This window comes from Aspergillus pseudoviridinutans, assembly GCF_018340605.1.
Source record: "Aspergillus pseudoviridinutans IFM 55266 DNA, scaffold_3, whole genome shotgun sequence".
Classification (NCBI taxonomy): Eukaryota; Fungi; Ascomycota; class Eurotiomycetes; order Eurotiales; family Aspergillaceae; genus Aspergillus; species Aspergillus pseudoviridinutans.
The window spans coordinates 121876-145728 of record NW_025091283.1 but is presented as its reverse complement, the minus strand read 5'-3'; the positions used below and the strand labels follow the sequence as shown (position 1 = coordinate 145728).

The 23853-nt window shown below is 46.6% G+C and overlaps 4 protein-coding genes across 4 annotated transcripts; 2 read left to right on the top strand and 2 right to left on the bottom strand.

Moving 5' to 3' along the window:
* Window positions 1-4315: 4315 nt before the first annotated feature.
* On the top strand, window positions 4316-6016 carry Asppvi_003803 (uncharacterized protein; the record flags this gene model as incomplete). The annotated part of the gene is made up of 1 exon (XM_043299760.1): window positions 4316-6016. The coding sequence occupies one exon, from the start codon at window positions 4316-4318 to the stop codon at window positions 6014-6016; it is 1701 nt and encodes a 566-aa protein (XP_043155695.1).
* A 9132-nt stretch (window positions 6017-15148) lies between these two features.
* Window positions 15149-17208, bottom strand: Asppvi_003802 (uncharacterized protein; the record flags this gene model as incomplete). Its single annotated transcript, XM_043299759.1, has 2 exons — window positions 15149-16854; window positions 16908-17208. The coding sequence occupies 2 exons, from the start codon at window positions 17206-17208 to the stop codon at window positions 15149-15151; spliced, it is 2007 nt and encodes a 668-aa protein (XP_043155694.1).
* A 674-nt stretch (window positions 17209-17882) lies between these two features.
* Window positions 17883-18362, bottom strand: Asppvi_003801 (uncharacterized protein; the record flags this gene model as incomplete). Its single annotated transcript, XM_043299758.1, has 1 exon — window positions 17883-18362. The coding sequence occupies one exon, from the start codon at window positions 18360-18362 to the stop codon at window positions 17883-17885; it is 480 nt and encodes a 159-aa protein (XP_043155693.1).
* Window positions 18363-22030: 3668 nt separating this feature from the next.
* Asppvi_003800 (uncharacterized protein) lies at window positions 22031-23450 on the top strand (the record flags this gene model as incomplete). The annotated part of the gene is made up of 2 exons (XM_043299757.1): window positions 22031-23042; window positions 23080-23450. The coding sequence occupies 2 exons, from the start codon at window positions 22031-22033 to the stop codon at window positions 23448-23450; spliced, it is 1383 nt and encodes a 460-aa protein (XP_043155692.1).
* Between the last annotated feature and the right edge of the window lie 403 nt (window positions 23451-23853).

Below are 23853 nucleotides of genomic sequence, written 5' to 3'. Positions count from 1 at the left end.
TGAAGCACGAATTCATGGATGTTATCTGTGTAGAGTGTTAGTCCTGTGCAGTAGCCTGCATTATTAGAGCGAAGGATGTGAATAGGGTCTGCTATCCCACCTGAGCTCTCTGCCAAAGGAGAAGGGCAATCTGAATAGTCACCGAGATAGATGAGCTCCAGAGTCTTCCAAACAATGTTGGCAGGCCAATGGCTAATGTGATATTCAATTAATCCTGTCGACTTGAAGCTATGTTGAAGATGATACTCGAGATGCGCGCTTTTGCTCTCCAAAACGAAGGTGTGCACAGGAATTCTATAACCAGCCACGACAACAAATGCATCTGCCCCGACTCTTGTTTTCCATATTGTTCTAGTAAGTTCTTCTAAAAGAGACATGTTCCGAACATAGCACGCAAATGATTCGCGACTTATCTGGCGTAGATTGGCGATCCCGTGCGCAATTTAAAATTGTCAGTTATTTGAGCTTGGACGAATATGCCTTTGCAAATGGCCAGCAGTAGCCACGAATAAATTGGCCTGAGTCTGTTCTGCATGCGAGAGACATCCATAAATTCAAGCTACACATGCCTTATTCAGCCCTTCTGTTGCTTAATCTCGAAGTCGAGAGACGACCACCAAAGTTGTTCACTGTTGTTTTGCTGTTATTGTCGGGCCGAAGGCAAGGGTCAACTATCTATTGAGCGCCGAATGCGTTACAGAGAACAGACCCTACGCATACACGTCATCCACATAGAGCAAAGATCAACATATTGTCTTCTAGGTGGCAATAGAAATCTTATCTACGGCAGTTCTCAGGGCTGTTGCAGGAGTACTAATCCATTTCAAGCTAAAGGCTTGCGAACTGACCTTGTGCACCCCCGCCGAAAATAGAGAGTAAAACTGGACCGGCCTATATTGGTGCAAAAAAGGTGAACAGTTGCCCCAACATTTCGCACCTGTGACAGGTTTCCTGTAATAAAGAGTAGCCCTCAGAAAAAGCTGATTTTAGCCAAGGCCCCCTAGGAAGTCCGTGCCTTCTCAATCGTGTAATGGAAAGAGACTGCACGGCAGGGCCCGCACCGTCGACTTTCTGATCTCTCATCGACCATGACAGCCGATGCGCCTCCATACCTACCTGAATCTCTTCCATTTAGCTCACTTGAATAAGGCTAACAATTGCCTATCTTCTCCCTGACGGTCCAACTGTGTACAATCTTGTCAAGCAAATAATCATACTAGACGAAAGTTCAAGTCCATTTTCCCCGGATTTGTTTCGCCTTTGATGCCGCCGGGTTCTGTCCAGATCTCACTGGCGTCGTAACGTGTCGATTCAGTGGACGACTACGAGCTCAGGGATGTTTGGGTAAGTTGTGGTGACAATCAATTCAATTCCGCGAACTGTTAGCAGCCCTGCGACAGCATATCTACAGTACCTAACTACACAGAGTTCACCTTCGTACTGCTTTTTCTTCTTCTTCGTCCTTTGCCCGAGAAGATAATGTTGTGGGGGACAGGTGGCCAATTGGTCGACTGAGAAATTAGAGAGACCGACAAGGGATTAATGTACAGTATGCTGCGATCAGATATGCCTACCGCAGTTGTGGTGTGGCCGGGAAGAGTAAGTCAATGCGACCTTACAAGATCAACGTTCACCACTATCACGAGAGTATTCTCCTGAGTAATCCAGCTTGCTTTACATAAGTGACGTTGACGTTGTCGATTCTATCCGATTGCCAGCATTGCCAGCACCAAAGAACGTGCGCCACGACAGGGGTCTTGGCGGTACCCCATGAGATGTAGCATATTCCGCAAAAGCACGCTTGTCGCGGGTACTGTATCAGTACCACTACAATCAAATTCACGGGAGTATGCTTCTTCAGTCGCTTCGATGGGAGGAATACCGGTTGTTATAATCGCTAGGTCCAAAATACCTGACAACTGGATGGCGTATAAGGAACCGTCGTTTGACCAATGCAGTAACAGATGCCTCGGCCTAGGTCGTCCTGACAGAAAATCTTAGTTGGTGCGTTACTCAAAGTCGCATGCGCCCTACTGGGCTGAATGCAAAACATCTTTATGAAGTCATCGGAACCTGGCCCACTAGAGGACACGCTCACATATGTGTGTTTCAGTCGTCCGAGAGGTAAAGTAGACTTCAACCAGAAGTGGGCTGGTGCAAGCGGCTGCAAAGAAATGACACCATCTTGATGGCTAACTGCATAAAGAGGCATGGCAGTACAATGGACTTACTTTATAACACAATAAGGCGCAGTCGAGGTAGCTGACGGCGTGGATGAAGTAGGAGTATCTGCTGTTTGACTTTCCGAACAAGGCGCAGACTTAGGCGAAGTACTGATTTCAAACTTGTGTAAGTGGGTTTTAAGACATGAGGATGGCTATCTACCTCGACGGTATCGCTGTATCAGAGGATGTTTTTGAGCTTTGAGTCGCTTTCTGGCTGTGTGATGTATGCGAGACCGGTGGGGTCCGTTGTTCCTCGGTAGCTTGTTGAGCCGGAGTGGACTCCGTCTCCTCACTGGCGATTGTCATGCTGGGCACTGTATCGACTGTGCGCGACTCAATCGTTGCTGGCACAGGCTCGGCGCTATTAACCGATTGCAGACTTATTGTCGATGACGAAGAGCGGCCAAATGATAAATGGAATTCGTTGCAATTGGTAGACGACGATTCCGCCAGACCTGATTCGTTGTCAGATAATTTCCTCAACGTAGAAGCCTGCCATCCCTACAAGGAGTGGAAACTCTGCCCAAGTAAGCTACACAACCCTCCGTGAGTGTTATTGACCATGTGTAAGTCTCTGTCTGTCCATCATTCAGTATTCCTATGCGTATTTGTGTGTACCCTGAGGCGTTATCAAGGACGCTGCACGCATTGATGAATACACCTGGTTGCAAAAATGGCGCAAATGTTTATACTCTTCCTTTATATCTGAGCCCTAAAGCTAAGCTTGATCGGGTAAAGCATCGGATTAGCTATGACCCGTGTAATATTTTGGTTTTTGTGGTACAGCGCACAAAATTATGCTGTATGGGTTATCTGTATCGCCCCGTACCAATAAACCGTCTAAACTTGGAAGCTTCCTTGCAAACTACTCAAACCCCTGCATGGCACTCTTCGGCTGTCGAATAGCAAGCGCCACCACTTTCCTGTTCCTAGCTCGCCACCGTCAACAAGATGCCTATTGCGGGTTACGCACGAGTTTCAGCGGAGCAACGCAAATGACCCTGTTTATTATTATCTTTAGCTTGTCAGCAACAGTTTCCCAGTCCTGAGATAAATCCGTCAGGTGAAGGCTAACATGAGATGATTCTCGTATTAGGCTCCTCGGCGGCATCCTATGCCTCGAGGGTGTGACCCCGCCTGTCAACAACTATCTAGTCCCTCAAGCTGGTACTTGGGAACGCACCCCTTCCTGCCCTCCTACTCCGGGTAATTTCGGCCGCGGACGTACGCCTTCTGAGTATAGCTATTTTGGCGATCGTTCTCCGTCGGTTTCCCAATCACGCCCCGGTAGACAAGTGACTTTGAACCATCGAGTTTTGGTAAAAGACACGGAACAAGACTTAGATTCGACGCCCTGTTTGTATTGGGAGAAGATTAAACAGGAGGCTGAACGTCTGCTACGTCAGAAAATAACCCGTGACCGGCGTGTCAGATTTGATGATACTACGGTTGTTGTTTCTGTAAACGATCGCTCGCAGCGTGATCTTACAAAGCGTTTTGAAAAAACTGATATTGACTGGACAGCTATAAATAGGCAGATATTGATGTGCCAAGATCTCCTTTAGAGAGGGTTTTCACTCCCTCTCTGTCAAAGCATATCACCACATTTGTGGAGGTCTTTTCCCCCTTTTCCTACGGGTTTTGGGTTGTTTTTCCTCTACATGCAAGATCTTGTATACCTAACAGGTGCTACAGCACCTTTAGGGAACTGCAACACCGCAGGATTAGGGACCTGGGATACATATATGGTTTTGTTGGGAAGAATTTCATTGTTGGAAAAACTGGGCCTGGCACCCTGCCCATAGGGACCCAGGTCAGGGTAGTACGTGGGGCCCTCCCACTTCTTTCAGCACATCGTGCTCAACTTTGTTATTTTAGGCGTCTTGCTTAGGTAGCACGTCCAGTTGCCCCTTGGGAGGCCGTGGGTCACGTGCCAGCGTGACTCGCCGAGCGACGTTAAATAGTCAATCAATCAATCAATCAATCATCAATAGGAATACCAAGCGATCCTTCATACAGACAGTATCTTTATAGCACCGTCTTTGCAACTGGAAGCTCAGTAGGTTATTCCACGCTCTCGGCAAACACAAATGGATTCACCTCCGCTGAATCCCTGTCTTGGGATTGGCCTTCCATCTTGTCTGCGAGACTTGCCTGTCCCGCCCCCCGTGAGTTTGGCCGATTCCAAAGATCAACAGGTTTTCGACGCCATCCGTGCTCTCGGAATCCGCTCCCAGGTACCCCAAGAAGAGGTCGAGAAGGCGTGTTGCCTCGCTGCTGGCCCTGCGGACTTAGTAATTCTTCTAGAACGACCTGGGCCTAACCACGATTATACCGATGACTTTGAGGATTTCGTTCGACGCTGTTCCACCTTGCAAGCCATTGATGAGCTCATCAGGTTTTCTAGCAAGGGAGCGCGGAGTATTCATACTACTTCTGTCCTTGATGCATTTTTGCTCAAGCCCTCACATACGCAGGCTCTTCCAGCTGACACTGACTGCTTTAACACCGTTGAGCAGATCTTGACAATCAAACAACCACGCGTGCTCGTATGCTGTTGGAAAGGTGAATGCCAGAATGAAAATCTTTCCCAATTCCGATCCAGGGGAGTTGGTTCGCTCCCCATGCGTTCCAGGGCGCGGCTGAATGGGAAAGAGATCATTAATTACCATTCGTTCCACCCCGCAACTGCGGTGTGGTATAACCAGTGTCAGCCTGTCTTGCGTGCTCTCCTCGCTTATCACTTTGCTGCCGCCTTTTTGGAGCTGCGACACCCTCAAGAACCGCCGGAGTGGGCCATTGAAATATCAAAAATGGCCGCAAATACCTCCACGAGGAATGAGCACCTATCGGTCAAGGCCGCCGTGAACTCCTTTCGCTCCTCGCTGCTGATAATTCTTGGCCTTGAAAAAATCCGTTCTGTCCGCTTTCGAACTCAGCCGACGGTTTCTCGTGTCTGGAGGGACGATATATTTACTCTTGTCAATTATCTGCCGACCACATCCTACCAGCACGGGGCACTTCAGGTCGCAAAAGCCACATTGCTGTGGCGGAAGTATTTCTCTAAGAACCCCGAATTCCAGAAAGTGCTTTCACAGCTCCTTGATCTCGGGAATCGACAGAGCGCCTTCTACCATACCTCGTCCATTCTTAGTACAACGGGGCTTGAGGAGTCTTTACTACTTCTAAAATTTGATGAGCCAGCAAGATCGCCAGTCTGTCCGAGTGACCAGGCGGAGGAAATTCTACAGACTATACGCCTTCAGTTTGATGATGGAGACCTGAGAGACATCCGTCGACAAGCCACTGACCTGTCTGCACACCTTCAAAACAACCTGGAATTGCCTGAGCTCATAGCCCACCCACTCTGGCCTGCTCTATGGGATAAACTTCGGGACTTCCTACAGAAGTATATCACCCATCTCGAGAAGACTGTGGGTCTAATAAACGCAATGCCTGCCTATTTAGGCGGGGCCCGCGGACAATACAATGGTGAGGAGCAGCCACCTTGTTCGATCATGGCTCTACCCTACAGCAGCTTTATCCTTGATCAAGTTATAGCTCTGTTAGAGGCCCGTATTAGTCAGGAACGCTTGTGCTCGGTTCTCGCATGTGATGTCATCGGCCGGAGCGAGTTGGTTGGATTGTTCGACAGATGCCGAGGTGCAGGGTCGGATGATATATTGGAGCTTGTTCGTGAAGCTCCGTCCGTGTTACGACAGCGGCTGAGACTCCTTGAGAAGGGGATTTATATCCTATATGCCATGGTTGAAGAGCGTGGGGGGGGCTGAAAGTCTACTGTTGCACGAGGGTCAGAACTCTCAGCGAATGAATCTTGAGGCAGACGGAGGTCTTACAGCAGTCTACGGAAGGATGAGAGCGACAGCGCAAGCAGTATCCGATCAAGACGCCGACAGCCCGAATAGGCCCTTCTAGAAATGAAAGAGGTCTGTCTTCTTCAGCGTAGCTTTCGCACCGGGTATACAGCGATTATTTGAAGTGACGCAAAATTAAAGACCTGTCAGGGTCAACAATGCTAAAGATCAGATTCATGGCTTCTCCACTGGAACCCAAGAGTAGGTTCTAAGCACGTGAATTCTAAAACCTTCTCGGCCACAACAGACAGGTCGTCGAAAAGCCTCTCTCAGTCTCTTTGGACGTGATTATAATCAACAGCTTCAGTAACTTGAGCTCAAATATACAGGTTATCATGTAAATCAAATAATAGTGTTCTGCGGGCTTATATTGTTTTCTAATGCGACGAAACAGTAACCGACGTAGTACAACGATTTGAATGAATGGTGGTAATTATTATGAATCTTAGTCCCAATCACGCGTTAAAGCCCACTAGTATTTGGCAAATTGAATAGAAAACTAAACCAACGCTTCATCCGCATTCTCCTAATCCACTCGTATGACCTCTCATATGTTTCCCATTCCAACGGTGGTGTTAGATCCTGGAGAGAAGGGAAGCGCTGTTGCAATACACCGATACAATTCATTCGATCCACAATATCATTGTCAACAAGACAGTCCGCAAGGACCCGAGACTGTACTTCGCGGTATTTTTGTGCCAAGAGTGGCGCTCCAACCACTGGAGCAGCTAAAGTTACCGAGAAAAAAGCTGCTCCCTTAAGGATCTCAGGTAGCTGAGAAAGTAATACGAAAGAGGTTGATAAAGAAGCATTGAGTACGCCTTGCGTTTTTAGCTTCGCGATGAGTATTTTTCGAAGAAGAAGCCGTGTCAGATCCAACCTCGCCTGACGCGCAGTCGCTAAATGGGCGAAGAAGACACCTATATCGTGACAATTCCAATATACGCGCCGATATTTGGTTTTGATTTAGTCTCATTTTACAGCATTCCCCACCGTTCTGTGCAGGCTCATCCTTGCCTAAAGCCATGGCTATTGCTTAGATCTATGAATACCTCCACAAATGAGTTAGTTCTCAGCGCGATAAATAGAACCTTGAAATTCGTTATAAACCCACTTTTCCCCCGCCTTTTGTCAGCCAACTTGGTTTAGTTAGTCCGAGATCTAGTCTGCCGCTCCCGTAAGCTACTACTGTACCAAGATTCGGAGCAAGGGGCTTCAGATGACGGGGAAAATAGATTTTCCGTTCTGGCTGATGATCACTTGCTCAAACCTGCCCCGCTCTCCCCACTTGAATATCAATTCTCGATCCTTGAGGGCTCACTATCCTAAGACAAACACAGTCTCCACAGAAATTATATAATGGTAATTCTCTAAATCAAACTAGATTTGTTTCTCGTTTTGAGCCTAATAAACCACCAGAGCCATATCGTCGATTTTGGGTCATGTCACGTCCATGACAAAATGAGGTTGAGGAAGCCACACCTGAAAGATACACTCCCAATCCAGCTATGTGTTTTATGTAATCGCCCTTTCTGCGTCGACCACAAGGGAAAGGAGGATGGTGTCTGCGAGATCAATCACGAGACATACTATCGAAACCACTCAGCCGCCCAGAAGTACTTGTATCGCACTTATGAAGACTGGAAGAAAGATTACGACCAGATGATGATTGATGAGATGTCGGTGAAAGAGGAGTAAGCTGTCCATCTTGGCAAAACTGTGAGCATTGAGAATAGGCTGGGGTCACGGCTTGGATTTCTGTCACGACGCTTTGCTTTCTGTCTTTTCGTTGCCATCGTTTTTGGTCATGTGAGTCTCGAAATCCGTTTGGCCAATAAACATACGTGAATTGTTCGTTGGCCCCACCGCCAAGAATCTAGCATGAGTAATTCATACTGTCACGTGATCGACAAACCATCGCTCCTATTTTGCGCCGAGTGCAGTAGTAACACAAGCTTCAGAGAAGGCTACCTGTGTGCATGGAGTACAATCTATGAAGGCCCCCCATTCTGGCGAGAGTTTGATGATCAAGCTCAGCGGAGCTGGAAGTTATGTAGAGGATATCCTTCGTGATTTGGACGAAGTAAATGTAAGAGCAGACGGCTCAACGAATCTGGGGCCAGGATTGTCTTCATAAGATTGCCAACGCCGTTTAATAAAGGCCTTTAGCTCGGAGAATAGCTCCTCAATAGGATTGAGGTCTGGTGAATATGGAGGTAGATATACCAGCTTAACTCCTGCCTGCGCGCACATCTGATCTATGTTATCCGAGTGGTGGAAGGAAGCATTGTCCATTACCAGCACAGACTTTGGCGCTGGCCATTTCCCCCAATGCTGAAGCAGTTCCTCGATAAAATCCTCAACAACAGAGGCATGGGTAGAGCCTTGAAAAACACGGGTCAAGGTGATCCCATCCTGCGTAGAAGCCGGAAGGATTTGATAGCGTCGGTCACGGTGGAACTTAGCCAACTTGAGGAGCTGTCCCTAAGGGGCCCAACCCGTTCGTCTGAAGCCTATCCTCTTATCACATCCAGACTCATCGACAAATATAAGCTGATATGATGAGAAATCCGAGATATAGTGAGCATATGCGTCTCGTAAATCTGCGTTGCGCTCTTTGACTTTCTGTTTCGCTGCCTTTTTCGACCAGCCTTCACGTTTCGGAGCACGGCTGATGTTGCATGGCGGAACTTCGACCCATATTCATCATACAAGAAGATGGCCGATTAATCAAGATACGAGCAGGGCGTTTCTATTAGGTAGTCAAGAAGAGCTTTGATCATTTCAGGTGTGAGGTGACGCGACCACGCCTCATGTGAGGGGCTTTCAGACTCCCGAATAAGCCCATGTTGTTGATATGCCTAGTGATAGTGCTCGGATGGCAGCCAGCAGCTTTAGCAATCGGAAGAAATTAGTCTATTACTCAAGATCATATCGTGGATGAACCCTAGTTCAGAGGCAGCGAGATCGGGAGCCATCTTTGCTCTGACTCTGATCGACGTGATCCTCCTGGAGGATCTTTGTATTTGGGACGAAAATGCCCACGTGGCAAGAAATGTCCTTGTACGAGAGGATACGAGTGACGAAAGCGGCGCTGAGTCAGTCTATCGACTATTACATTTCAATACAAAACGTGGTAACAATGCCCGGAAGAATATTCTTAAAGTAGTTTAGCGTAGACTTGATTAGGGCTTCTGAAAGAAACGGAAGAGTATAAACGTTTGCGCCATTTTTGCAACCTAGTGTAGCCTTTTTTTTTTCTATGGAATCTGAGTTCTACCGGCTTTCAGAGGCAGCGGTAGCTGTGCAAACGGCCAAACAGATACACAAATAGAGAAAGTCGCGGCTGTCGAGAGCGACAAACAATGAGACCAAAGCGCCAACTCCCAAGGACTCTGCGAGGATACTGATTCAGGGGCAAAGAAGAATTAAAGCGACATCAGTCATAGGACTGGAAGAAGAGACTTATATATTTGTATCAAGACAAGGCGCCTCGTTATTCTTAATCCTCTCTAGTTTTGAGTAGATTGCGAATATTGGATTTACTCAACATGTTCAAACCTGATGGGGAACAAGTAACGTGCTCAACAAGGGATCGTTTGGTTAAAGCACATTGGTTTGAGTACCCCTCGCGCTTGAACCTGTTTCGCTTCGACAGATTCTAGATTTACATGAGATCTACTGACCCTTCTGACCTAATACGGTCGAACAAACCAGATGCGACATTTTAGGCACCGAAAGGTGTGTCTCTCCACCAATTGCTAAGGCATACTCGTAAGTGGAACCGTCTTCCAGGGTCTGGTCAATGTATCCGTAATCGTAGTAGTCAGACAAGCGGCACGTGCTGGATATCTGTTTCGCAGGAGCAACAAGATCCCTACATTTTATTTGGATTGTCTGAGAGTTTTGCTGCATCAATCGCGTCAACAAAATTTCCGTTGTGACTGTGGACCTTGTACCCACCCAGTTGCAGAAGAAAATGGATGAAGTTCCTATGGTTGACACGCGTGCACAATTGTTCACCGGCACAGCACAAGTAATGTCGCTCACATTGTTGAGCCACTCTATGTTTTTCTCAGTTACATCAACATGCGCAAGGCTGTAGCTGAAAGAGCAAGTTTGTTCGTTGGTCTCAGTGCTAAGTCAGACCAGAAGACGATCTTGCGCCCATAGAGCGCTCCCGGATCCTGCTCATACTGTGCCTCGCTTAAGCACCCTCGTCTTGAAAGCACTTGCAGTAGCGGGAAATGTTGGCACGTTTAACACCTTGTTTTTCTGGAGTAAGCTTGGCTCGATATGATACTTCTGCGGTACGTACGGCTGAGTCTCAAGTCTCAGCTTTTTGGGGCAATGTTATAATATCCAAGTGGATCCAAAATGTTGAATTATGTCATCATCATACACCCTCAACTATCACGTAGTTGAACACCACCTTGGGTCGTTCTATAGACCAACTAGAAAGAAAACAATTAAAATCTAATTGCCCTACCCCCAGGCAGAGCCTGGGGCCCCCCGAATTTTCTGAATCGAATACGTGAAACCAACGTAACTCTGTACCCGACGCTAAAAATATATATCTATGAATCCAACAACTTAGGAACATCAATGTAGTCAAAGTCAACAGAATCAAACTCCTCCTTCTGAACTCCCTGACGAGCCCACTGATACGTCATATCCGCCAAACCACGGGGCAAAACGTAAGCCCATCCAGAAAAAAAATGCAGTTTAGTTGTAATGCGTTGGTGTTACAACATGTTCATGGTATGTTTGTCTATTCGTGTTATCACGGGCTTTTGTTAACCGTCAGTTGCTAGACAGGGACTGTGCTGAGCAATGCTGGTACAGGTATAGTGATTCTTCTTACTTGAAGAAGTTGCGCGAGAATTTTCGCGCTGGTGTGGCTGTCTTTAAGGGAGCTAGAGCGTCGATGTCTCGGGAAGAGGTTTATCGGTGGGAGGAGCATTATATGTCGGCGTTTGATTTGGTTACTGCTTATGTGAAAGCATTGGAGTCTGGTGTTTTGGTTGGCAAACAGCTGGAGGTGGAAAGAGAGCGTGTATTCACGCGGTATGCGGAGGCAATGAATGGTCTTGAGGGTTGGACTGGTACGTCCTGTTTATGTTTATTTTGGAAGTTGATACTGATGTTTGCAGGTTATCGTTTTTGTTGTGGATACGATATTCGGAGTGGTTGAAGTGTTACTTTGGTTGGTTCGCAACTTGTATGTTGCGGTGAGTATTTTTTATTTTTGAAGGTTGGAAGTGTTCATGCTGATTATGCAACGTGTTGGATGTTTTGTTTTTTGTTTTTAAAACGTACAGTTGTTGGTTATTGTTGGATTCTTTTTTGGGGGGCCCCAGGCTGTGCCTGGGGGGGCGAAGCCCTACGTTAGTTACGGAGTTGGAGTGTTTATTAGTGAAGTGAATATTCGAGTGAGGAAAAGGTGTGTTTACTTTCTTTGGTTGTGTGAGAGAGTTGTTGAAGCATGTTGGTTGTTTATTTAGAATGTGAGTGTGGTGTTGGTGTGAACGTGAGATATATATTTTTACCTTTGGTATGTTGTTTATTCTTATTGTGGAGTTTCTTTCTTAATCTAGTTGAAGATTATTTCTTTTCGGTGAGGCCCCGGGCTCTGCCTGGGGGGGCGAAGCCCTACGATTATAGAAAGAGTGAGTATGATTGAGAGTTTACTTGGTGAGTTTGATTTACATACGCAACGTGATGTTCATTTACTTGTTAATTGAGTTTGTTTCTAACTGGAGGTTAGAGAACTCAAAAAACAATCAAATCATTTGAGGGGAGCGCACCTCGCCCCCAGGAACTATACTGTATATTTATATCTGTCATGCTATGTATGATAAAGATGCTAACAATTAGCTTATCACGTGCATTGCCCCGCAATGCCAAGAATCTCCTTTTCTGGTAATAATCTCAGTCTCACAGTCTCATGCAGAATCTCCTTCTTGGGAGGCGGTGAGTCTCTCACCGCCGTGTAACCAGCGGTAATACAGTCTCGATACAAGAGACTGCCCTACTCGGCTAAGATCGGCGCTGTGCAAACGTCAGCGCTAATACTGCTGTTATAATATCCGGTGGATCCAAAAAGTTGAGGCCAATCAATGAAGAAAAACTTTACTTACCGTAAAGTCATACTCCCCCGCTGGCTTCATATATAAACGAACACACTCTGTTCGAACAACTGTTAACAATAAACTCTCAATTATCAAGTAATTGACCATCACCTTGCGTATGTCTGTCAAACTCACCAAGTAAACTCTCCATCTCAATCCTCTATCTCTAAACATCGGGCTTCGGGCCCCCCGGGCAGGGCCCGGGGCCCCCCGAATTTTCTCATCAACACATTGATGAAGGCAAAACCGTAAGTCGTAAATATATATATATATATTTGATACTACCAACCATCTATCAGCTCTGCACACGATCACTCAACCAACTGCTTCACCAATAAAGAAATGAACTCCGACTCATAGACAAAAAATCTATCAAATACAATCAGCTCACATAGACAAAAACAAAACACTAGACCAAATTTTTTTTAAAAAAAGTCTCTCACAAACAACGAACAAGAAGTTCATCACGAACAAACTTTGCCAAACATAGCCTTCACACAAACAGTCACGAAACCAACAAGTCAATAAAGACATACTCGACCACATAGTAATCGACAGAGAAACATACACTGTATACTAACTATCGCGCCTGGACGCCGCACACGTTCCATAGCCAAGGAGAAATATAGAAAGAAACACTTCCCACAGAAGTGATTGACCATCGACCGAACTAACATCCGTCGAATAAAGCAATATCTTCTGAGACAAACTCAGCACAGCACACAGCAACGAACTCTTCAAAAATGGTCAGTAAACACTACCGCAAAGGGACATATACACCTACAACGACCCTTCAACTCCTTCCTAGCTGAATCAAACAACGATTCAAAATCAAAACTCTTCTTGTCCAAGACAACACGGCCACCGACGGTCGAGATCTTTATTCGATAAAAATGACTGACGTGACCTTCGTCCGATGTCCAAGACACCTTGAACCCACCACGGCGAGCAGCCTGTAGAATATCATCCGGAACCGCCACAGGACGGCCATGAGACGGCTTCCAAAAACCCATCACGGACACAGGAACTTAACACAGGGACAGTCCCTGAACTGTCAACAGGAACACGAAAATTATTCTAAAAGAAAAAACTCCCAGAACCAGGGAGGAGTATACTCTGTATTTATATCCGTCATAGTACGTATGACACAGACGCTAAGTCTTAGTCCCCCACGTGTACTCACGAAGACGAGGACTATCAGACGACATCTGTCGCAGCCCAACAAGGTACCGACCGCCAACTCCCAAGTCATATTTGCCATCCGGATCTACGATCCAACGAACGTATAATCAAACCGCTTCTCGCCATCCTCATCTTCAGGATGGCCACACGCCCCAGCAACTAACACTCGCTGGATAGGAACACCCAAACCGTTCCTGCCGAACGCCTTCTCCAGTACACTCGAATAATCGAAAGGATCGACTGGAAATGCAGTCGACCAATCCTCGACAATACCGTCCATCTCTAACCGATAGTCCTCAAATAAAGGGACTCCGTAAATAATCAAAGACTAAAATCACTCACCAACAAGTGAATTAACTAAATCAACTTTGCTACAAAGCAAAGAAAATATCCTAATATTCTAAGGGGCCCAGAGTGACCTAGTAGGAAATTTTGAAAGCGGCCTTTGTCAAAGCTGTTAGTTGCCCGTTCCCCTTTAATATATACAGCGCTGACATGTTATTTAACAGATGGACCAGATACTGTGACGGCTAATATCTGTGGCTCAGCTAAAGTTCTTTTGGATTCCAGGGAGGCTCTGCTCGAATTTAGCAATCCTTCTGGTGACTGGCAAGTATGGAAGCTTCCTCAGTATGAGCCCGGAAAATCCATAGAAACCGGCGTAGATGCTGGTGGTCCGAATCAGCCATACCAGAACAATATCCTTTCATGATTTCAGAGACGGGCTTTTGAACGTATCCATGCCATGTTAAGGATACAGTGGAGATCCTTTGAAGTATATAGTCTCTTAATCTCCGGGTTTATTTCAAGTCTGCAACCATTATTGCAAACGCAGGGTGTTGTATCCATAGGAGTTTCATAGATCCTACCTTAAGCTTTGGAGTTGAGATTTAAACGGCCGTCTATACACGGAGTAGTTATGATTGCGATTTGCGAAAAAGCTTCTGGCGGATATGGCCATCGTATCAGAGCCAGAATCGCAGCGCCCCCCAGCTGCTGCGGCCTGACCAACGACGGATTCACTGAGGCTCCCCACCAGCTTCTACAAAAGTCGCCGTCCAAATGGAATAGTGGACGATCTACTCAACCGCTGTCCGTGCAATCGTATTGACCAACTAATTTTTGTATTTTGTTGCTCGTTAATCTTGAAAGGGAAAATAGTCAGTTAAAAACTGATGACGCAGAGAAAGAATAAATGACTCTTTGCGCTCACCAAGTTGCGTCCAGATCTCTAGATACCAAAGCCGCAACCTGAACGGCGAATGAAAGTTCAGGGGTCAGATCTGGTTACAGAGTACTCAAATAGTGCTAGTGGAGTTGAATCCAACAGCGGACCGGCCTACTTGTCTTACACTGCTGACAAGGAGGCACATTCAGTTCGCTCATAGGACGAAGTGAATTCGCTCGAATATACCTATCAGAAACTAGAACTAGTCTGGTAACGCAAAAAAAAAGAGCAACAAGATTCGGATAGAATTTCAGATTTACAAAGCATGAATTAGCAATGTGCTTTAAACAAATACTCATTGCTGACATGCGCAGAATTGGCCCAAAAGGAGGATTAATCAAAGCAAGATAAAGATCGCAGGACTCCAACGAGACTACATTTCTTTGGATTCAGCTTTCTTTCAGTGATATAATGATGACCCACTTTCTTGGAGCTGCGGGCCGGAGAAGGTAGCTTTCCGATTTTTCACTGATACCATGCCACTTTCTTGCTTGCGTTGTTGCATGCTCAAGACCGCGGCTGAAACCTCTCTAGCTTTTCACTAATCTTTCGGGAAAACTGATTGAATATGTTATCAAGATAGTCCGTGGTCACCACATGTTCTTCTAGATGGTCCATGCGAGAATTGAGATTCGAGAATTTCTTGTCGAATTCATTCCGCAACTGATTCAATCCATCGTCATAATTTGGGGGAAAGGTGGATTCCCGCGTCTGTCTGGGCGTTTCAAAGTCTGGAGGAACCGAATCTCTCGAGTAGGTTGACACAGAGGGATCAATTGGCGCTGTGTTACGCCAATTGAGAGCCTTTTGCAGAAGGACTTCCTGCCTGCCATCCCATTTTGGCCTCATGGGTATTATAACATTGTTAGGAGTAAATTCCCGTGGGAGCAACATATGGTCTCTCTTCGCTAGCCCCTCCAGGATCTTATCAAGCTCCTCGTCGGCGGGAAGAAGTTTTTGGACGTCGCATTTCTGAATCATCCGGGGCCAGATAGAATTTGCGAATTTAACGCAGACCTCAGCGTGAGCCGACTGACTCGAATGGGCAACACTAGTCTGCTTTTGCGTCATCGTATAAAAGAAGACCTCTTCTATCTCTCCGTCTTTGTCCTTGCTATGTTTGCGATCTGCCGCCCAAAATGTGTACTTACTCTTAAGCTTACGCCATTCGTTCAAGATTTCGCTACCAATCGACTTTCTCATTTCGACCCTGAACTTTTTAGATTGGACGTCGAAGACTTGAACTCCAAAAGAGCTTTGGTCCCCGTTCCGACCATGCTTTTTCTTTTCAAAAAGTACCAGGAAGCCATTGCCTTGCAGTGTTCTGTACGGCCAGTATTCTGTTGCACTCCGGTTTTCTTTGTTGTAGATACTCCGATATTCATAAGTAACACCGTCGTTCGTTGGATCAATCAAAAGTCCACTTAACCACTTCTGCGGGATATTGTGGCTCCGACAAAGATAGTAGAGCTTAATTTTAGCTTTCCCCAACTTTTGGGCATATTCGTCGGATTGAGAATCTTCTGGTCCCGTGACCACCTCTTGGCTGATCGTTTTCTTCAACTCGTCGAAGGGAATAGTGAAGTTGGTGGTATCTGCTGGTTTGCACTTTAGAAGTTGCGCTGCAGAAGAGCAGATACTGTCATTCATAAGTCGAAGTATTTTGCCGGCCTCCTTGTCACCGGAAATGTAGTCCCTCAAAGGCTCAATAGCTTTGTCGTAGTACTCCTTCAAGTTGGACTGTAACTGTTCTCGAACATCATCACTCATGGGCGTCGCAGACCTTCCTCTACCCCTTGAGCCAGGGATATACTCAGACCCGTACTCGTCGCTTGAGTCGTCGGTAGAGTTGTCTTTCTTGTCGTCCTTCTTGTCGTCCTTCTTGTCGTCCTTCTTGTCGTCTTTCTTATCGTCTTTCTTGTCGTCTTTCTTGTCGTCCTTCTTGTCGTCTTTCTTGTCGTCTTTCTTGTCGTCTTTCTTGTCGTCCTTCTTGTCGTCTTTCTTGTCGTCTTTCTTGTCGTCGTTCTTGTCGTCGTTCTTGTCGTCGTTCTTGTCGTCGTTCTTGTCGTCGTTCTTGTCGTCGTTCTTGTCGTCGTTCTTGTCGTCGTTCTCGTCGTCTTTTTTTGGGTCATTTTCGGTGTCAGTTTTGCCGTTTTCTCCATTATTCTCGCTCTCGTCCTCGCCACTGCCGGTTATGTTGATGGAGCTCAGCTCTTGACGATTGTCAGTACGTGCAGTTTCATATAAAATTTTTTAGACGACTGACTTGCAAGTGCATCACCAGCGCCTTGAATTCCCCCCTTTTCTGCCAATGCTACGACATCCCGTAGGAAATCTTTTGCCTCCTCTCTATTTCCCTGGAAACCGTCTATATCAAATAATTTCGAATTGTTGAGTTCATGAATCGTTTTGAATTCTTTCCCGAGCACATCTTCAAGCTCGTGAAGTTTCGCTTGTGACAGATTATTGCTGACATTTCTTACATATTGAGGAAGGTTGTTGTCATCGATGAAGCCCTTCTCCACCAGTTTTTTATAGGCAGCTGTAAGTGGGTACTTGTCCGCCATCTGATGTTATCCGTTGTTCAGTCTGTTCAATTTGTTTTCTGCAATGTGATGGAAACTAGGAGATATTTACGGTATTTAAGCTGCTCCTGCGCCCTTCACTTTCCTGGCCACTTCTCATGAAACGCGGGGCTAGAGAATAACAGCCATAAGCACAATAACATTATCAAGGGGCATCAATATTGCCTTTTCCACTTAAACTGCTCCTACTAAATAATAAATTATAACCTGCTAGGACATTCGATCTAAGAGCTAAATTACAACATTCTGACTTTCTTATAGTGGCATTCCCGTTTTATTCATACCAGCCGGAAGAATTACGAGGTGCTGCTGTACAGTGGGCTCTACCTTGATGACCATGAGAATTTGCTAAGGCATGCACGGCTCTACATGATTTTATTTGCGGTTATGGCATTCTTGTGGTCTCGCAATACTCTTTGCGCGCAAGGGGTGAGTTGAGACGGGACTACACCGTACACGTCCTAAAGAGGAGGCGTGTGTTAATGCTTTTGTTTAACATACAATATTGCACCGTATTCGCCTGAATTATTATCTGCCGGGCTTTTCCAACCTGTATAATTACATGCCTTTCAATAGTGCAATCAAATACGTTCAGTCCACGGCTACCCACTAAGGACATGAAGGGTTCAGGTCCCGAGACGTGGCATTTCTGGGACTTATTGTGTCTCAAAATTAATAGGCGCATCCAGGAACCTTCGTCCATCTCCTTTTGGAAAAGAGCTGCTGTATATGGCCGACGTCCTAGCAATCAAAGAGCCCTCAGCAGAAGAAACCTGAGCTTCCAGCAAGCTTTCTCCAACACGGTGAGCCATGAGGACGAGTACTACCCCGGGCCTGAGGCAGTTTTGGTTGCCGAGATAGTATGTATTCGTATTAAGGATCTTTTCACCGCCGCTGATCTTGGACATGATTTGATGGAAAAGAATTCCAATTATTCCCCAATTGTCGTGGAACCGGATGTCTGCAGGCACCTTGACTTTAGCCTTGATGTATGATGCGGTGGCGTCACAAAGTTCAAGAGCTTCGAAGAGAAAGTCCGGTGTCTTATTGATTTCGGTGAAGAGAGCAGCTGTAGCATCTCTGGAGAGAATATTCTTGTCACTGTGAGGGATTGTCGGTCCGTTCATGTGAGACATGACCTATAGGGATTCGGTAGTCGTGCTGCAGGACCCTGAAATAGCCTTCCTAAAAGCGTCTGTATCTAGTTTGGCTGATAGTAGAAATATCCGTTTTCACAGCCGTCCTTAATAGAAAAATAAAATTACTGAGGTGGTTCGGAATAGAATCAAGCTATACTACTCGGTGTTTACCTGTCAAGATGAGGACCGTGCAGCCGGGGTCGATGTTGAGCAGGAGAGTTTAGTGTCCCTAGCTCGACAGGTTAAACCGATCCGGATATATGCCTACGTACCACATAGGAGAGGTTGAGGCGTTTCTGGGCTGGGTTATGCTCTGTGGCTCAGTTCTACTATTTTCCCCCTTGGTATTGCGCAAGGGAAACCGCCGACCTGCCTCAAAGTGTTCAACCTTTCCCTCTCCTCTGCAAAGCCAGATTACTGTCCATTGCTTTGTCTATCTGCCAGGTGGGTTTGAGATGAGATCATACCCTGGTCACCGCTGCTTGAGAAGAGATGAGAGGATCACCGCATCTCAACCAGCCATCCGACTATTTACCGCACAGAGGATCTTATGTCGGAATTCGCCTATGTAGAGATGCTCTCCATACACATCACTCCTTCGCCCGGGTAAGACATGCACCTCCATGATGCTAGCAAAATTCCCCGTCGAAGTGTTTTTGCTCATTATAGGCTTGGTTCGTATGCTTGGATTCTCTTGATAGTGTGGCGTGACGAGGCAGTTAGTCACGTCAAGTTCGGTCTACTAAGACTGGGAGCATTACGGCAAATTTCAAGCTATGTCCATAAAGGACGTCCGCGACGCGGCCGGTGAGTGGGGAAAAGGATGAGGGTGTCGAGACCTTCGCACCCAAGACATATTCTTTAGTCCTATAGTGGAGTTTGGAACGGCCACCACGGATCCGTACTGAAACCCGAGCATTATGTTACGTTATAGACGGGTTGGTTTTGGCTACTTGAATTTCCTCTGGTTGCGAAGTTTGGGCTTGATGGAAGGCTTCTATCGTCCATCCAATGTGGCTGAGAGCACATCAATTGTTGTTTGCTTCTTGCAAGCCAATGTGAATACCCACGTATAGTCTAGCTTTGCCAGCATCCATCTGAGGTCCGTTTGTCTTCAAGAATTGGCTTTGTAAGGAATTTCAAGTTTGCTAAAATATTACCTCAGCCGATACCCATGACCTCTAGTAGCGTAATGGTCCGAATGAGCATTGAATCTTTCATGCGAGCTGCTATCGATTTTGGTGGTTGCAGTAACTTCCGTTAAGCCCAAGGAACCAACTACCGTAATTAATATGTAGACCTATCTTTGTGTTTGCCATCTTCATTATTTATCGGCTTCGCCTCACCAGATAGAGAAATAATTCTCGACACCCTGGCCAGACCTCGCAGGAAGCTCTCTTCAACCCGACCCCTATTACGCGAAATAGACTTCGGGCCTTCAAGATACTAGCCCTACCGGTTTAAGTGGAGTGATAATCTATGTTCTCTAGCCGAGTCCATATATAGGCACATCTGACGTGCCACTAGATCCCATCAATAGCAGGATTTTCCACATGGACACTTCCGAGGTTGACCTGGTACGAGAAATAAGTTGGCATCGGGCTCGTAACTGCTTCTATCGAACAGGTTACGCCTTACTCAAGGAGTTGCAAGGGATCGTAGAAAGAGCCACTGATGATCTTTTATTCTTATATTATTCTGATCCCTCCCTCCCCCAACAGCTCCCAGATTATAGAAGTGTAACTGATATTCTAACTAGGCTCGAAGAAGATTTAAGACGTATCTCCGAGCGAGAGACTGCGGCGATCAAATGGTGGAACGAGCTGTGGGAACCCTCTAATGTCGAAACTAGGCCATCACGGAACTGTAATTCCTAGACTCCGAAATATCAACTAGCAGAAGCAGTGGGAAGCCCTGTTCCGGACAAATTTCACTTCTCGGTGAGCTCTGTCTTCTGGAGCGTAGGTCGCAGTTATCCAGCTTGGTAATCGGAGCTTCGACTTGCATTGACAGATGTCGCGGACTATGTACTGTATCTACGAAGCTGAAGCCATTCAAATAATCCTTGTGATAGACTCATTGTAGGCCGTCGGAAATCTCAAGTGACTATGAAGTAGCCAAGATTTATCAATCCGCTTGCGTACCTGACATGCCCGTTTTAGTGCTAGACATGGCAATGCTGACAGTTGCTTAATATATAGAGGAGCGCTGGGAATCGGGTGGATAACTAGCTTAAAGCACAAATCCCGATGCAGTGGATATAACAGCAAACTAAATGTATCGAAAGACAACAGCCTAGCCTTGGCCCGTTATGCCAGCGAACATTGCCCATTCCAGAAGCTATCCACCAGTATGCGTCACGATGATGGGCTGCTGGCCCGTTGGTCCACGGGGATTGTTGTCCCTCCCGCCTTCCCTCTGTATATAGAACCATCGCAATACAGAGACACTGCCTCCCTCCTAGTGAGCGCGGATGGGCCCTATCTGGCGCTACGGTCTAAGACCGCAAGCGACAGGTGACCCGTTATGGCCAAACTACTGCTTTCCTTGTTCTCTTGACTGAGTGAGGTCACCATAAATTGGACATATAAAAATATGAACCCCGCCATTACTGCGCCCTCCGCGGTCACCTATGTCATAGTCACTGTTCCCAAGTGGCGGACACCGAGCATCCAGACACGTGTTGGTTATGGCGAAGTATTCAATGGTTCTATATTATTAACCGTACCGCGAAACTTTATTTGCTATCGAAGAAAGAGACGGCATCGTTAACAAAACATGGTGGCAAAGCAGTTGATTCACGAGCTGGCAGCGCCGAAAGGCCCTGATATCGAGAAGTGAAACGTAAAAAAAGCACATTGCAGCACGAAGAAGCCACAGCGACGCAGGTCAACCCCCGCGAATGGTGGGCAAAGTCGACATCCGAGCACAAAGTTGCTCTTCAACTGTCTTCGAGATTTTTCCGAGAAGTGGGACGTAAGGTCGCTGACTATACTGTACCTACTGTACCAAAGACCACACCCTGACAAAAGAAACGCTGAAAAGAAACAGGCCGCAAATTTGATACGGCAGTGGAAAATACCACAGACCAGTCCCCTAGCACGGGCTAAAGGGCGCTCCAGACTGAAGGTTATTTATTCTACAGTCGACCTGTTCGTCATGGATTGGCTCTCGCGGTGTCCAATGGCAAGAATACCGATGTGGTAGGCGATGCAGCAATACTTGGTCATTACCATTCCAGTCTGTAACATAAATTTCTCACTGTTGTGCAGAGCTGAAGATCTCCAGGTTCCGAAAGTGGTTGATTGCCTTGTGTCTCCACCTTCGCTTGATGAGCAGACAAGTACAGTAAGTTCTCAGTCGCTCAAGTTCGGGCATTATAGCTAAACGGACTTCTGTGATTCCACAGGCCGTACAGCACCTGATAGCTGGCGCGGAGTGCATGAATACTCTCACTCAGACGCAGTTAGAAGATTTATTAAGGTCACTGCAAAGCTATCAAAAGCAGGACTCCAGGATGCAAAGCTCCCGAAAGCTCTTTCGTCAGCAGTGTACGTAAACTACCTCCATTTACTTATTTACCGAGTCAAGGACGGAATGCTCTGGATTTTGTGCACTCAATTGAGGTGTATGAAGACATCACGCTTTAGGCCTCAGATATTCTAATGTTTGTTGTAGCGCTTGAACTTACTGAAGGAAGTGGTGATCTCGCGGTCTTCCACGCCGACCCAGCTATGCTTGAAAATTCACCGAACGTTGGACTACCAGCGCCTGGTTCCTACCATTCGCGTCCGTTATCAGACCAAGAGGTTTTTTCTCAGTGGCTCCGCGACACGAGCCAGGACCCGAGAGAACCGACCGGCACTTCGGAGGTGTCTGTAACACAAGTCAACCACGACCTTTCGACAACAGACCCCCATCATCCAGTATTTCGTCTAACAGGAAATCGCAGTGGATCGGATGAGGTCCCCGAATATTTGCCGGCACAAGATATAGACGATGAATCAATGGACCCGGAACTGTCCAAGGCCAAAGAGAAACTCGATAAGAAGTATCATAAAGCCTTACAGCTTATGTATACTTACAAAAATCCGGATGGATCAAGCGGTTTCTTGAATAAAATGGCTGAGGTCGTCAAAGGAAGCAGTGACATTCTGAGAAGCGATCTTGCAGATTTTGCAGAAAAGCAACTTCGAGGATGGTTCGAGTACGGGCTGTGGCCGCCCCAAAGCCATTCCCAGGCGAGGAATAGCACTTGCCATCAGCTGTCAAGGGACATACAGGACGCGAACCTAGTAAAAGACCCAGAGACCCAAAAGATGCTCCGTCGAGTGGCGAGAGTCCGTCTCTATCTCTTGTTCTGGGAGCACAAGAAAGAACTGGAGGCGGAAGAAGTGAGCCGGGAAGACTCCGGCATTGAAAGATCGGACGAACAACACGCGGGCCAGGATGAACCTGGCAGAGAAATGAATGAGCAAGTCGCGCGCAGCTCAGTAGGCGTTCGCAAGGATACTCGCGCAATTGATACTCTCCTTGGGAAGTCGATCTCCAGCTGGATGGGAATGGATCAGCACAACAAAGATCAGTACCGCCGAATTTTCCTGAAGGACAGAAAGACTGGAAAGAGATGGTGTGAATTAGTCCACTACTTTGGCCCAGGAGTCTTGGTCACGTGTGGTATAAAAATAGACAGATTGATGTATGTTCCCACGAGGTTACCGCAGAGAAGAGCTAATCCGCGAGACAAGAAACGGAGCCTCCAGCAACACCGTTCATGCCCTTGCTACGTTCATCGTTACATGCTTCCCCGACGTCCTAAGGGTTTGTCAAATGTTTGACAACGTGGCAAAGACATTTCTAGGACGGAGAACAGGTGAAAAAGTCTGGTGGGATGAGCACATTCAGAAAAAGATCGGCGACGACATAAAAGACATCGTGAAACGGCTAGAGAATCATACTCTCGACGATAACGAGAGGCCGATCATCCATAGCCCACTTACGCAGCCTTCGGTCGAGCAGCTTACAACGCTAATATCTGAAGTTCTACGCTCTGAAGAGAACCGTAGGATTGAAGATGGCTTGTGACATAGTCAGTCCCAATAGGTGTTCCTTCATCCGTGGCAGATCGAATGAACGAAAACAGCCGGACAGGGCAAATAACTAGCGCTTGGCAGTCAATCTGAAAGACCGCTTCTTTGGCGGCTGCGAAGAATTACAGTGCATGTACACATCCTCTCCATAGACGCGACGATTTATTTCCGACGCCACATAAGCCAAGCGTCAGCATATAGTGTCAATCGCATTTTACACGACGCGTTATGAGTCCTCAGTCTTGGTTAACAATTATGCGGCCCTCTCGCTTCCCAATTTGATAGGATATACATGGTATTGTTGCCCTTCCTTGACGCAAATATCTGATATTCGGACCCACCTACAAACTGAAAGTCTTCTTATGATTCTCACTCCAACATCACTGGCTACCTACATG